This window comes from Motacilla alba, chromosome 1A (genome assembly GCF_015832195.1).
Source record: "Motacilla alba alba isolate MOTALB_02 chromosome 1A, Motacilla_alba_V1.0_pri, whole genome shotgun sequence".
In the NCBI taxonomy this organism is placed as follows: domain Eukaryota; kingdom Metazoa; phylum Chordata; class Aves; order Passeriformes; family Motacillidae; genus Motacilla; species Motacilla alba.
The window spans coordinates 66,394,885-66,409,305 of NC_052031.1; the positions used below are offsets into that span (position 1 = coordinate 66,394,885).

Genomic DNA, 14,421 nt, shown 5'->3' on the forward strand with positions numbered 1-14,421 from the left:
GCATCAGCAGCACACAACTTCCTCTAAACTGCTGGTTTAAAAGTAACTTTTAAAAAAGTATTTAAAACAACAGTGTGTTTGCTGGGAACATATTACTTACTCAGGGAATTTTCTTAGCTTTCTTTTTCTTCCTCAATGTAATTTTTGCTTTGTAGCTGCCTGACAGTCATGGTATAAAATCATTTGCTCCTTCTTCAGTACATTCCAGTTGACTTCAAAAGATTGCTGCCGTAAGAAAGAAAGTGCTTGGTTTTGGTTTATTCATACAAAAGAGGAACATGATATAAATAATTTAGATGACTCGTCTTTGCCAAAGCCTTGTTAACCTGAAAGTTCCCAATTCATGTCAGGGTTCATGTGGGCTCTGGCTGCTGTACAGCCCAGGTTCAGCTGCAGCAGCCACAAGCATGACTGAAGTGGCCACAAGATAACACTTGTGTTAGGGGCAGAGGCTGCAAATTCTCTTTCTTTTGAATAATGACATTTACAGAGCAGTGAATTGCATTTCAGGTTGCTTGGCCACTTAGTGCCTCTTCGGATGGCCTAAAGGGAGGAAAAAACCCACCCTCCTAGTTTGTACATTACTCAGTGACATGGAGTCATTGTTGCCCATGATTTCAAAGAATTTCAGAGGCTGTTTGAAAACATGACCTCATTGCTGTCTTCAGTTTCACCAGGGGAAGTGGAGCAGCAGGCACTGACCTCTTCCATCTGGTGACCTGTGACAGGACCTGAGGGAATGGCCTGAAAATTGTGAAGTTTAGGTTGGATAGTATAAAAAGGTTTTTCCCCCAGAGGGTGGTTGGGCACTGAACAGCTCCCCAGGGCAGCGGGCACAGCACAGCCCAAGCAGCTCAAGCAGCATTTGGACAATGCCCTCAGGCACACGGTGTGACTCTTGGGGCGTCCTGTGCAGGGCCAGCAGTCGGACTCTGTGACACTTGTGGGTCCCTTCCAACTTGGGATATTCTCTGAGATATCTTCATCTACCTATAGGCAATATTTAATAAATACATACATACAAAATATCTAACGCGTGGCTGTAACACAAGACTTGAAACGAGCAGCGCAAGCAGACCCGCTGCCTTTTGACCTGCCGGGCGGGTGGAGGAAGGGCCGGCCGCGCGGGACGAGCTTCCCACAGCACATCGGAACCCTGGCCCTCGGCGCACGCCGGGATCCTCCTTCGTCGTTCCCTTCCCTTCCCTCCCCTCCCTTCCTCCATCCCGGGGGAATCCACGGGCGGCTCCCCCGGTGCGGCTCGGCCGCTGGAAACTACCGCTCCCATGGTGCCCCGCGCGCGGCGGGAGCGGCCACCTCCCCCGGCGGTGGGGGGAGGGGACGATGCGCGGCCCGTGCTCGGGCGGGGCGTGGTCGGCGTCGCGGCCCCTCCTCCCCCCCCTCGGACCGTGTGTCGGTTCGGGCTCCCGCCGTCGCCATTTAGCGCCGAGGCGTCGCCGGGCGGCCGCGGCGGCTGCGCTCGGTCCTGCCCGCCGGGCGCCACCCGGACTCGGCTCGGCGGCGGCCCCGGCGAGCGGCAGCCCCGGGCAGCGGCGGCTGTGGGCCGCGGGCAGCAGGAGCAGTAGCAGGAGGAGAAGAAGAAGAAGAAGAAGAGGGAGGAGGAGGAGGGTTTCCGGCTCCGCGCGAGGCGGCCGCGGCTGTTGGAGAGAGCGCGGCCCGGCCGCGCGGGCGGTGGCTGCGCCTGCCGGGCGGTGGAGAGGCCGCGGCCGCCATGGGCGCCCCGGTGAGGCGGGGCTGAGCCCCCCGGACCCCTTTCCCTGCCCTGGGCCTGCCCGGGCCTCTGCCGCTCGGAAGCGAGTGACTGAGCGCGGCGGCTTTCTTGGCGTGCGGGCCTGCGCCTCGCTCTCTCCTCGCGTCCCGGCCCCTTTCCCTCCCCTCCCCGCAGCCGGGCCGGCCCCGCTCTCTCTCCATCGCCGGGAGTAACTGCAGCCGGCGAGGTGCCGGCGTCTCCCCGCTCGGAGGCCTCCCCGGTGCTCGGGCTTTCCTTTCTCTCGCCGTCCCCCGCTCCAACCCAGCGCCCCGCGTCTGCTCCCGGTGCTCCATGTCGGCCCCGCTGCCCGGCTCCCCGCTGCAGGATGGATGCATACGCTGACCGGGGATCCACCCCGCCGGCCCAGCCTCCCAGCTCCGCCGAGAGGAGCCCTTGGGACCCTCCTCTGTTGCAGCTGCAACGGCAGCCGCGGCCGGGCGCGCTCCCCGCTCAGTGACCGGCCCTTCTCTCGCCTCCCGCCGCCGCCTCGCCGCAGCCGCGCTCCCCCGGGGCACCATGTCGGGGGACGCCGCCGGCAGCGGCCCTCCGAGCCCGCGCTTCCTGGTGCCGCCGCCGCCGCCGCCCAAGAACGGTTCCAGCTCGGACAGCTCCGTCGGAGACAAGCTGGGAGCCGCCGAGCACGGAGCCTCCGGCTCCGGCGGAGCGGGCGGTGGACCGGGGAACGGAGGCCGCAGTGAGGAGTACCGGCGCCGCCGCCACACCATGGACAAGGACAGCCGAGGGGCGGCAGCCACCGAGCACCGCTTCTTCCGCCGGAGCGTGATCTGCGACTCCAACGCCACGGCCTTGGAGCTGCCCAGCTTGCAGCCCGCAGCGCCCTCGGCCCCTGTCTTGGGAGGCAGCGCGGCTCCCTCGGTGTTCCCTGCCTCGGGTGCCGGCCGGACCCCTTACGCCTCTGTCACCGTCGCCGAGACCGACTCGCGGCCGCCGCCGCCCGCCCCGCTCCCCCTGGAAGGACAGGCTCCTGAGGAGCCCCCAGCCGCCAAGGATGCCGTCCCGCTGCTGCCCAAGGAGGAGGAGGAGGGGGATGAGGCAACTGCGCTACCCCCTACCAGTGTCGCTGGCAGCCTGTCAGCTGCCAGCCGGGAATTTGAGGAGCGGAGAACACAGCAGGAAGACATCGAAGAGCTTGAGACCAAGGCGGTGGGCATCTCCCCGGATGGCCGCTTCTTGAAGTTTGACATCGAGATTGGAAGAGGCTCTTTCAAAACTGTGTATAAAGGACTGGATACTGAAACCACTGTGGAAGTTGCCTGGTGCGAGCTACAGGTAAAATAAATAAATAAATTAAAAAAAAGTGAATTATCAGGACACAGTCACTCTCCCAGGTGCTAGTCATTGTGCTTGAAGGGGATAAAACCCATCAGCTCGAGGTCTGCTTAATTCGAAAGGAGCTGCAAACCTTACCTGAGGCAGTCCTTTGGAAAAAAGGTGCATCCTTTCTATAGAGGCAGTTTGCCTTTTAATTATTTTAAATACTGTGCTCTCTGAAGAGTCTTTTAGCTTTATCATCACAAAATATGGTGCAGTTCTGTTTTGTATACTATCTTGCAGTTTATACCTTTAAAAGGTTGCTTGGAGGATTGTAAAATCACTTGTGTGCAGCTTCAGGGAGGCTGAGGGAAGATGTGTAAGTGAATGTCTACTTGACCTACCCTTAACGTTTCGGAATTTGTTTAGGTGTTTTTCTTAGGAAAAATGTGAAAACGTTAATTTCACAGGCATTTCATAGGTAGTGGCAGTGGATTCTTGTGGGAGAGATAACTCTAGACTATACACCAGTCATGCAGTGTATCACACCATTTAGTTTTGCAAAGCTGTATCTCTCATTCCGACTTCCAGGGTTCAAATTTGTTGACAGGGACAGGGAAAGAAATGATCTTTCCAAAGCTTTAGAAAGCACCCTGAAGTTTAGCCTTTCTGGATGGCTGGTGGATTAAACTGGACTAAGACACTGCTCTTTTATCAAGTTTCTAGACTGAGCAGAGCCAGAGTTCTGTAGGAGCCCAGTCTGAGGATGGCAAGAACACCCTTAGTTCCCTGCGAGTCACAGCTTGTGTAACAGACACAGGTTGCTGTGCAACAACCTGGAAAGAAGTGGGAAGAGCTTGGAGTACCAGGAACAAATACCTGGTGTGCTGGTTTGTGTCAAAGCCTCAGAGTTAAGTTAAAAGGTTTAGTGTTTGTTTTTTAGTGTTGGGTTTTGGTGCAATTCACAGAAGGGCTCGTGTAGTACATCTTTATTGTTGTTTGTGTTCCCATCCAATTTAGGGCAGACAAAAGAGCATTGGGTGAAAGTCCCAAAACTCTTTGTAGGGATTTTAAGCAGTCAGTGGCTCACAAATGATTGATTGCGGTAACTGCACCAGAACTTTCTCAAAAGCACTTGTATATCTGTTCCAGTCAAGCTGAGGGAATTTATTAAAAGATTTCTTAATTTGAATTCATATTTGCTTTTGGATGGTTGCTCAAGCATTCCACCAGTATCTTGGTTCATTATGTTACGCCATTATTCTGTGCTTGCTAACTGTGGAAGAAAGCTTCCAGTTTTCTTTGTGACCCTTCAGCATGCCCTGCTCCTCCAAGCTAGCTACATGCTTGCTGTGGTGGTCTGTTTCAGCATTGATTTTAAATTAAAAGTCAAATGATCAAGTGTGGGGCTCTGCTGGAGCTTTACTTGTGCAGTTTGAATTGTGAAGAGATTAATAACCCGTCAAAATTATATTACTTTTATTGGAAATTTTAATCTTTCCAATTTTCGAGTTCTGTGACTTTAATCTCTGAAATCTGTTTAAATCTTCACACTTACTGATCAGAAACTAACATCAGCTTGGCATCAGTTGCCTTTCACTAATGTTGCCTCTTGAAGTGTCTTTAATCATCATCAGTACCGTGTGGACAAAGTGTCTGAAGAAACACCACCTTTGAAGGAATTTATTAAAGAAGCTCATTTTTAAAGGGCGTGTTGCTGGGCTTTTAATTGGTTGGTGAAATTCATGGGTAGTATTGAAATTGACAAGTTGCAAAAAGCATGAATGAAAATATTTGCAAGGGGGAAATACTTGGTGTATTGCTCAGAGAGGAACTGCATTGCAGGAGTGCCTTGTGGGTTAAGTTAAGCCAGATTCCCAAGGCTGTGTTTTTCCTCTCAGGAGTCAGTACAAAGTGACAAGTTGAAAACAGGAATGTACATTTTATAGCTGTTAAAAGTATTTGCTGAAGAAGCTAGTCTCTACAGCTGGTAGAATATTTTAATCCTATTTTATTGTTTGTGACTAGAAAGAAAAGGAGGAAGTTGGTATTTATTGGGATGGTGGGTATATCCTCTTATATAGGGAAATGTAATTATTGACAGGTTGATATTTATTATGCATGATTTGTATCAAAATTAAATCTGCATTCACAAAGACTTCCAGGATGCCATGATTTGAGAATTGGTGAACCTTCAAGGCATAATTATTTTATTAGGGAAATATGGATGATTTTTCCCCATGCTGTGTTACAGTAACCATAACTACCTGATGGTTACTTTTAATTAAGTTGAAATAATGTTCCTCAGCAACAGCAGTTTTTCTCAGGCACCTGAGGTGTCCCACCTCCCCAGAGTCTTCTAAACAGCAGTACTGAAGATTTTGTGTTGTTGTCTGGCAAAATGACTTTTTAATTCTCAATAATACAACTATGCCTAATTTTTTTTGTACGTGCTCCGTAGCAATGAAGATCAAAACCTAAGACTATGACTATGCTTCCTTTCAAAGGAAGTTTAGATGCTGTTTATGAAATGCAGCTTGTGTTTCCAAGTTAGTGAAACTGTGGAGGATATTGCTCATGTCCTCAAGGCTCTTGAATTGCCTTGTAATTGAATTGCCCCTTCTGCTTGATGAATTGAACTGTGGAGGAAGTAGAAGGGGGAAGAGCTGAAATTCACTGGGTGACCTGCTGGTGTTCTTAGTACCTCCAGGAAGCCAAGGTCCTGGTTCTTTATTTTTTTCTGAATCTGTGAGTCAATTTTGTTGAATCTAACAAAAACTTATCACAGGTGTGACTGACAGTCTATCCTAGTTTACTTTGTGACCTGTCCCTATGAAGCAAATTGTTACTGAACCTACTTTAAAATACTGTGTGCAGGTGTTCAAGTGTGAAATACCTGCCCTGCTGTGAATGTAGTGGAGCTGTGAAGAGCTCAGCAGCTATTGCTTTGTGCCAGTGCTCAGCTTCAGTTGCTGCAAGGCAATTTTTAGTGTGGTGTTGGCCTTCAAATACTTTTTCTCCCCTTGTATGTATTCATCTCAGCTCCAGTTATTCTGAGTCAAGTGTGCCTCCTACTGTTGTCATTAGCACATCTCATAAATTGACTAAAATAGTAGTTAGGGTTACTAATTAAAGGGGTTTTAAGTAGGTAGACACTGACAAAAGTCATCTTTGTAAATGATGTTTGAGCAGTGAGTTTGTCTCCTCTGTGCTCTTCAGGTAATGTTGTGGCTAAAATGTGATGCCTTCCCCTGGTGCTTTAAGTTTGCAAAGTAATTCTCATGTGCCAGAAGTAGCCAGTCACATTGCTGGCTGCAGAGGCCAAATCTTAGTGCATTGTGTCATCCCTCTGGGTCCCTGTGTGAACGGTTTTAAATCAAGACTGTAATTTAACTGCTGATTTACAGAACAGTACAGATTAGTGCAGTCACTTGCTGGACTGCAAAATCTTCTACCTAGAATTATTGCTCTGGGTTATTCAAATTAGGAACTTTTCAAATAGGGATGTGCTTGATGATGTGGAGGTAACTTGGGCTCTTCTGAACTGTGAATTTGTGAGGCATTTGAAGACTTACCTTTCATTTGGGCAGTGTGTTCTCTTAAAGGAGGCATTATCAATGAACTGTTCTGGTGGGTATTTGCATTGGTTGGTAATGGCTCCGGGTGAGTGGTGAGCACTGGAGAACAGCACTGTGTGTCTGCTGGGAGCTGCATTGCTCCTGTCCCTCGTGTTCCCTGACAGGAGGGGTGGCTGGGCAGTCAGCACCCACAGTTCATGAGTGCACCTTCCTGCTGATGTGTTGCTTTGCCATTCTTACTCTGGCTTCAGTGCCATGTCAGGTTATTCTGCTTAACATGTGAGCTGCTGAAGGATCAGAAAGGAACTGGATCTCCCTAAGCAACAGTCTCCAGGGGTAAGAAATGAGTTGGACAGTGAAAGTGGTGCACGAAGTTTGTTGTAGTCATTACTGCTTTGAGGGAAAGCTGACTGTGAATTTGGTTGCCTTCAGTTACAAACCATCTGAGTAATGAAGTGGTGTAGGTTACATGTGTGCAGTTCTCTAGCAGATGTCTAACTACAAACCAAGTGTAGTGTACAGACACTCCAGCTTGCAAATGGATTTTTCTTACATAGGAAATAGCGGTGAAAAACTAGCTGGAATAAGCATAATGCCCAAACTGGATGTGAACCATGAGGTTCTGTAGAGCACTCTGGTGAAAATGATAATGCAAGTGACACTTCGTAGCAGGAAACAGCGAGGTACTAAATAATATTTCCATCTGTCAGAGTTTTTCTGAGTCTAACAATGTTAACTTAAAACACACAGTGCAGGAAGTAGATTGGATGTGATGTGTAGCTTTACTTCTAGTGGCACTTCAGATTTAATGATGCTTATCTTTATCTCGTAGTCTTTAAGCTATATTTAATGGTGATTTTTAGGTCAGCAGACAGCAATGGAATGCAGTTTCTGTACTCTGGAGTATAGACTCCACTGCAGACTTAATATGACAAATATCAGCTTGTTGAGGTCAATATATAATTCTTAAAATTCTCTATTCTTTCTGGACTGGCAGAGCTGAGAATGTTTCAGAAGTTGCACATTCGAGTCTGACAACCAAAAAAGGTCTTGTATCACATAACTGTGGCATCCTGTAGTCTTTTTTTTTTTTTTCTTTTAAAAAAGCTGGTTGCATATTACTCACCAGGAGTCCTGACTGCAAAGATACTGGCTCTGATGCACAATCATGTAGCTGCATTAAAGCAAAATGGAAAACCAGATCTAGACCTTTCTGCAGTGAGAGGAAGCTGAGAAGTGTGGACCTGGAATTCATCTGTCAAGCACTGTTGGAAAATGATTGCATTCTGTTAGTTCTGGAGAAACAGCCAATATCCCTAAACAAATACGCATTCTTTGAAAGCTCTGACTGTGATTTAATTCTGATTATTTAAAAAGACAATTTCTGGAACTTTTACTGGAAGATCAAGTCTAATGCAGTATGCTGGCTCCTGTGCCTACCCTGTACCTCACATCAGTGTTGATAATTGCTGTACTAGTTTGTGAACAGAGTTATGTGGCTGCAGCAGCAGCGTGCCTCCTATTTGGGACTGCTTCTGGGCCAGCTGTGTTGTTGTCACAAACATAGATTAATCAAGGTATGTGACAATCTGTCAGCATCATGCTGTCCTTATTATCTCTCCTGTTTTCAGCTCTACAAATTGTGAAATGCTGAAAGTAAAATCTGTAAAGCTCTAAGTATACAGTGGGCTTATGGCACTTTCAGGATGCTGGATTTACAAGGGTGCATTTGCAGGGAACTTGAAATTTTGTGCAGCAAGGTCCTAAATTTTTGCTGGTTTTCTATGTCATAGGGCAGAACAAATGACTGGTACTTACTGTCTTTAAATCTCTGATGTGAAATCTTCTCCTTCAGCTAAGGATGACAGCCCAGCCATATTCTTGAGTGTTTGTGCTGTAATTGATACAATTGACAGCTTGATAAATGGCATGGGAAAGGGGCCAGACTAATTACCTGCAGAAGTATAAACACTGGTCAGGCTCCCTCAGACTTGACAAAGGTGACCCTGAAAGAGAGAAGGGAGCTTTTGAAGTACATTCTGGAGCTGCAGCTGTTAGGAGACCTCTACTTAAGAAAATAATCTTACCTCAAAGGGATATCGCTCTTGGAGATGGCTGTGGGTCAATTTGTAACTGTCTGGTTGTGAGGCAATAAAAATAATCGGATAAGTACATTCTGAAAATGCAGCATTTCTTATGGAAATAAACAGGCTCTTATTTGTCAGTTTGTGTGGGTTTGAGAGGTGCAGAATGAAATCTCTTAAATGAGATTTGGTTTGGGTTGTTGTGGTTTAAAACACTTAGCTTCATAACAAAACTTTTGAGGGCTGAGGAAAAGTACCAGGTCCATAATCTTTCTTGTAAGGGAAAAAAACCCCACCTGATAAAAGGTCCCTGGAGATATCCTGTACAGAGTCCTTTGAGAGCTGTCGAGCAGAGTAATAAATAAAACAAGCAGTAATAGATCTGTGGTAGTCTCCATGGATGCAGTGCACAGTACAGTGCAGTTTTCAATACCTTTTGGTTAGCAACATCCCTCTGGGCCACATGTACTTTTTCTTATTTTGTCTTTGGTTTTGTTTCATGCAGCAGCTTGTTAAACATCACAGCTCTGACTGACACCCAGGTTTTCCATGCTGCATGTAACAAAGCTGGTGCTAAGCAGTGGCAGTCTTGGTGCTTCCTGTCATGCATTTCCTGTAAAGATTACCAACCTTTTTTTGAGACTACTAATTGGTTCTTTCAAATCGTGGTTGAAATAAACGTTGAGTGTTTTTCTGTTTAGTTTGTCAGTGTACATAGTGGATGTAACATTCAAGTTAAAGATAATAAATACCATGTAAATTTGCAGTGCTCCTGCAACTGGGCATAGGACTTTCTCTTGACTTAGCATGTGCTTGTGGGTTTTGTTGGTGATGGTGTTAATTTTTCATAGCAGATGGTACGAAGTTACTGGTTGTGACTCTTGAAACTTCAGACAATGATACTGTGGTTTTAACTAGATCATGATGTGTGTACACCACACTTGGAAAAATGCTCTTCCAGTACACTTGGAACAGTTTCTATTCTTAATAGCAGGATTTGTCATGGTAAAAATTGATTTCTTGGAGAAGTTAAAGGCTTTTATCTAATATGAACCATCTGCATATCTTTTAAAATTTGTTATTTAAGTTCTTGTCCAAATGAGCAAGAGTCAGTTTTCATGGCTTCATAAGTATTTTTGTGGAATCTGCTTCCATTCCCTAGGACTGTCTTGTAGGTCATTTTGAGAATCATTTAGAGTGTGTGTTGGACCTTCAACAGTGTTGGAATGTTTTTGGTCAAGATACTACTGCTATCCTTCTTTGTACTGTATTTCCAGTCTTCTCAGTATATTTACAAGTTGTCATACCAACATTTCTCAATGTGTGGTTTTAGTTCCCCTCATTCCCTTTGGGAGAGCTGAGGGAAGTAGAGGGGTGATGAGGATTGAATCTGTGCCTCACTTGAGGTCATGTTAAGGAGCTTGCTCATGTCTTGTCTTGTGGGCACAACCTGCAGAATACCCCTTAACTCCATGCTGCAGAGGATGAACTTTGTGTTAATAATGTTTTGTGCTATGCTGTCCTCTTAACCCAAAAGGAGATCCGTGCAGCAAGTTCATCATCGGTGTTGGCAAATCTTTTTTCTAAAAAGTCAGAATAAAATAATGGATGGAATGCAGTGACCAAAATTCAGATTAAGTTCTTAGGCATACTTCTGAACTTCATCCCACTTGTCATTTTCACCTGGTGATGGTAGGTACGTAGCACATATCCAGATTATTTGGAAGTGCTTCAAGATTTGCTTGGGGAATTCCAAGCAGCACTGCATTATTTTGCCTGGCTCACAAATAATTTAACATGTTCTCAGGTGATTTTTTTGCTAAGGAAATGACAGCCTGATAAAAATTGGGCTGGTAGTGTTATGTGGTTATATCATAGCCTTCCAGAAGCTATGTAGGTATTAATATGTATGTAAAGCAGTAAGCAGTTTTTACAAGGATAGCTCATTCTGAAGCACACAGAGCCAAACTGCTACATTTGAATTTGTCATATTAGGTCTAAGCAGAATCTTTGGGAATGCTGCCTATGCAGTTAGACTCTAGAAATCCTTTAGAAAGGATGTTGTATGCTTGATGGCCTTGTAACTAAAATATCTATGAGCTTTCAAAGTGATGTGTCAATGACACCAGAATAAATGTGTTTAAATGTAGGTGATGCCATTTTTTTCATGATCTGTGTGCCCCAGAATATAGTTCTGAAGTCACCTGGTTCATCTATTGGGAATCTGTGGGCTGCAGTTCTCTGGAGTCTTGGAGTCTGTTCTCAGGACAGGATCACTGTGGTGCATTTCAAGTCCTCTAATTTTGCAAGTGGTTAGCAGGACTCCTGAGATGTTACCAGTAAGATTAAAACAAAGAGGAAGCTTTGGAGATTGCAGTAGCATCCACATCACAAGTTGTGTTTGGAGCCATAGCCTAGAGTGGTTCTGGTCCTGTTGCCTTTGTTAGACGAGCAGTCACTGATAGAACCTTTCAACAGGTCCCTGTTGAGCTGCTCTCCTCCTGCTTTAGGAAGAGAGCAGACAGTGTGGGAAATAAGCTTTGTTAGACCTCTTACATGAGGTAGGAGTTTCAATATTGTTTTGATTTAGCTGTTCTGGATCATGCCTTTCATCTGCATGTTTCAGCCATTTCTAGTTTCATTGCATCAGAAATTGAAGATAGTGGGTTCTGATAGCAGGTTTGGGGCTGGTGGCAGAAAGGTCAGGATGGAAAAACCCAATTACGCAATTGTGAGTTTAATGCCACCGTTTGGTAGAATGTGAAAATAATAGGAATGCCAATCTCTTTGTATGTAACTGGGGAAAATCTGAAACAGCTTTGCTGAGAGAAGTGAAAGACAGAGTAAAGCTGATACCAACAGCCATGTGCATTTTGTCTGGTTTTGGCCAGTTAATGTAGTCCTGTGATAATTTAAAACTACCCAGTTGATAGGGTCACCCAGCTTTCCTTGGACATTTTCCTCTCTTAGGAGGACCTGTGACTTGTTTCTCCTATGCTGATTGCTGGTGGCAAGTTTGTGACCCCAGTCTGAATGGGTTTTGACTGCTTCTATCCTGGGATAGACTGGTGACATGCAAACAATAACCCCCAAATATTACTATTAAAAGCTTCAGCAATCCAGGCTGATTATCTTAAGGGTCTGGAAATCTACGTGAGCTTATGTAATATGCATCTGTTAATGGCAATTTCTGAACCGTTAGCAGGTTTTGCTTAAATGTTACAAAATGTTGCCATGTCTGTTTTCAAATCTGCCTCTTTTTAAATGAGCCTTCTATTCTAACAAATATTTTCTAACATAGAACTATTTTTGGTTTGTCTTGATCTTTATTCAGCTGCTTATGGTATGCTTTCATTTGGGAAATGTAGGTTATCTATGTAAAAATGCAAGATGTTAAGTTAATGTGCTTTGTTATAGCTAATTTGAACTCGCTCTACTAGTCCTCCTTAAATTAAAAATGTCATTATGAGGCTAAACTTGACGTAGAGAGTTCTTGAAGCAGTCCAGTCAGATAAATATCCTACTGTAAGAAATACTGTCTGAGAAGGGATTGATTTTTTTTTTCCTTTTTTTGTTTTAATATTGCCCCCTCTAGATGTAGACTAGTAGAGATTGACAGTATGTAGAATGGCTTTTGAGGGCAGGCTTTTTATTTGCATTTATCATGATTTGGGGCTTAGTCAGTCGTTTGGTTTGCCAGGAAGAGTGTGCTGAAAAGGGAGAAACAACAGAAGTGTCTGATACAAAACTAAGACTTGAAGTTTAGTTTTAGAATGATTTTTTTCTTCCTGTGGCTTTCTTTACTTCCTTTAGATGCAGCTTGAGCTTCTTTCTGCAGACTCAAAAGCAGAAATGAATTTTAGGTTGTGCCAGGAGGGGTGGTGGTGAGTTACACAAGGTGTTTGAATTTGAAATGTTTTGCCTCTTGATGGCAACTGTGAGCCAGTTAAGGTGATGGTATGATTTCTTCTGCTGATCTCTTTCTACAAGCCTGAACATATCTGAGAGGTTCAGTATTTACCCTGAGGAGTAAAAAAGGAAAAAAAAAAAGTGAAGAGCCTCAAGGTTGCTGCTGAAGACTTAAATGATGTAGCACCCCAGTGTATTGTGTGTGTTCAGTACTTGAAGATTGGTCACAAATTGTCTTTCATACTCAGGTTTCCTTCCATCATTTCAGAGCAACTGAATGTGACTAACTGTGTATGATAACAATTCAGATAGGAAAAATAGCCAGTCGCCTTGATTTTTATCTTGGGATTGTGGTTCAGAAGAAGTGGTGTTCTTCCTCCCATCCAGTATGGAATCTTATTTCTGAAAGTTGGGCCAATTACAGAAAACCTCGCAGAACTGAAGTTTGATTTGTTTGTGTTGGAGAGTCTGAAATCTGTTTTTATTGTTACTTAAGTGGCTTTTGTTTTCCCAACAAACTTTAAGAGTTAAATAGCATTTACAAGACAAAGGTGAGGAGCAGCAAAAAACCTTGTTTCTTAGGATGTACATGACATTTCACAGTTTTAGGACCAGGCAAGTTCAAAACTATGAATTCATTCTGAGAGTTCCTATTGCTATGAATGGCTAATTCATGAAAGTATTACTTTAATACTTGTACTGCAGTTTGTGGATTTCTTGCCTGCTTTTTGCCTAAATGCTTCCCTTTATAGTCTTAGATTAGTAATCTCTTACTGAGTAAGCTACCTACTGTGGATATACATCAGTTTGTGTTTTCTTTACAGATTAAATATTTATGTAACTTTCATGAACAGGTAAAATCATTTTATGGGTGCATTCAGGCTTTGAGCTCCATAAGCCCTGCAGCCTGTAAGGCTGAGCATTTTGTTGCTGTATGTTGTGGATTTTTTGGTATTTTGTAGTAGATTGTGAACGTGCACATTTTGTCTTTGAAAAGCTTTGTGACCATAATTTAAGTGTTTGAAAGAATTTTTTTTCTGAAACTGGAGAGGCATCTGTCCCAAACCAGCATCTGTGGCCTACTTGGTGGGTAGATGACTAACTGCTCTGGAAGGGCTTCTGGGTCAGTTTTCTGAGACACATGGTTAAACTGGTCTGAAGTGTGGAGTTGAACAAAGCATGAGAAAAACTTTATACTATTGCAGCTCCAAATATAGAGACTTTCTGAAAATTCCCAATGTGCCCAAGCTATAAATGGTTTCTGCTTGATAAACCTTTACTGTAAGAATCTGTTATTTGTTGGCCTCTGGGAGAAGGCATCCTTAGATTCTAAACCATATGAGTGATTGGGTTATGAATTGGAAATGGGTGATAAACTGATGTGGAATACAGAAAAACTAACACAGGTGTGAACAGTGGTTATGTCAAATGGTGGAGGAAAGAAATGGTTCAGTTTTGTGAAGAAAGCTTAAGTAGCTTTAGATTAGGTTGGGCTAACCAAAGGAAGTAAGCCAGGATCAGCTGTGCTAAAGCAGTTTGCTGTACTTTCAACATCAGCAAAGTAATTCCCGAAATTCTTTTGTGGAAGGCTCTGTTATTTACTATTACTGCAAATTGCTGGTTTTTGTTCTGAATTGTTCAGCTGGAGGTTTGCTTTGCTTTACTGAAGTTTTGCAGTGGTTTGACCTCTGTCAGAAACCAGTTGTGGCTTCTAATGTGGCAGCTTATAAGATAATACCAAATTTCTGAAGTATGCTTGTGATGTGTGATTGTGCTGTTGTAGCATGTCCAAAACTGTGTATTGCTC

The 14,421-nt window shown here is 44.5% G+C and overlaps 1 protein-coding gene across 7 annotated transcripts in view; it reads left to right on the forward strand.

Moving 5' to 3' along the window:
- The first annotated feature begins 2,152 nt into the window (after positions 1-2,152).
- Positions 2,153-14,421, forward strand: part of WNK1 (WNK lysine deficient protein kinase 1) — a 98,560-nt gene continuing 86,291 nt past the window's right edge. For all 7 annotated transcript variants that reach the window (XM_038155549.1, XM_038155551.1, XM_038155550.1 and 4 more), the window contains exon 1: positions 2,153-3,061. In XM_038155549.1, coding sequence (XP_038011477.1) covers positions 2,288-3,061 — 774 coding nt within the window. In that variant the 5' untranslated portion in view covers positions 2,153-2,287. The remainder of the gene's footprint in view (positions 3,062-14,421) is intronic.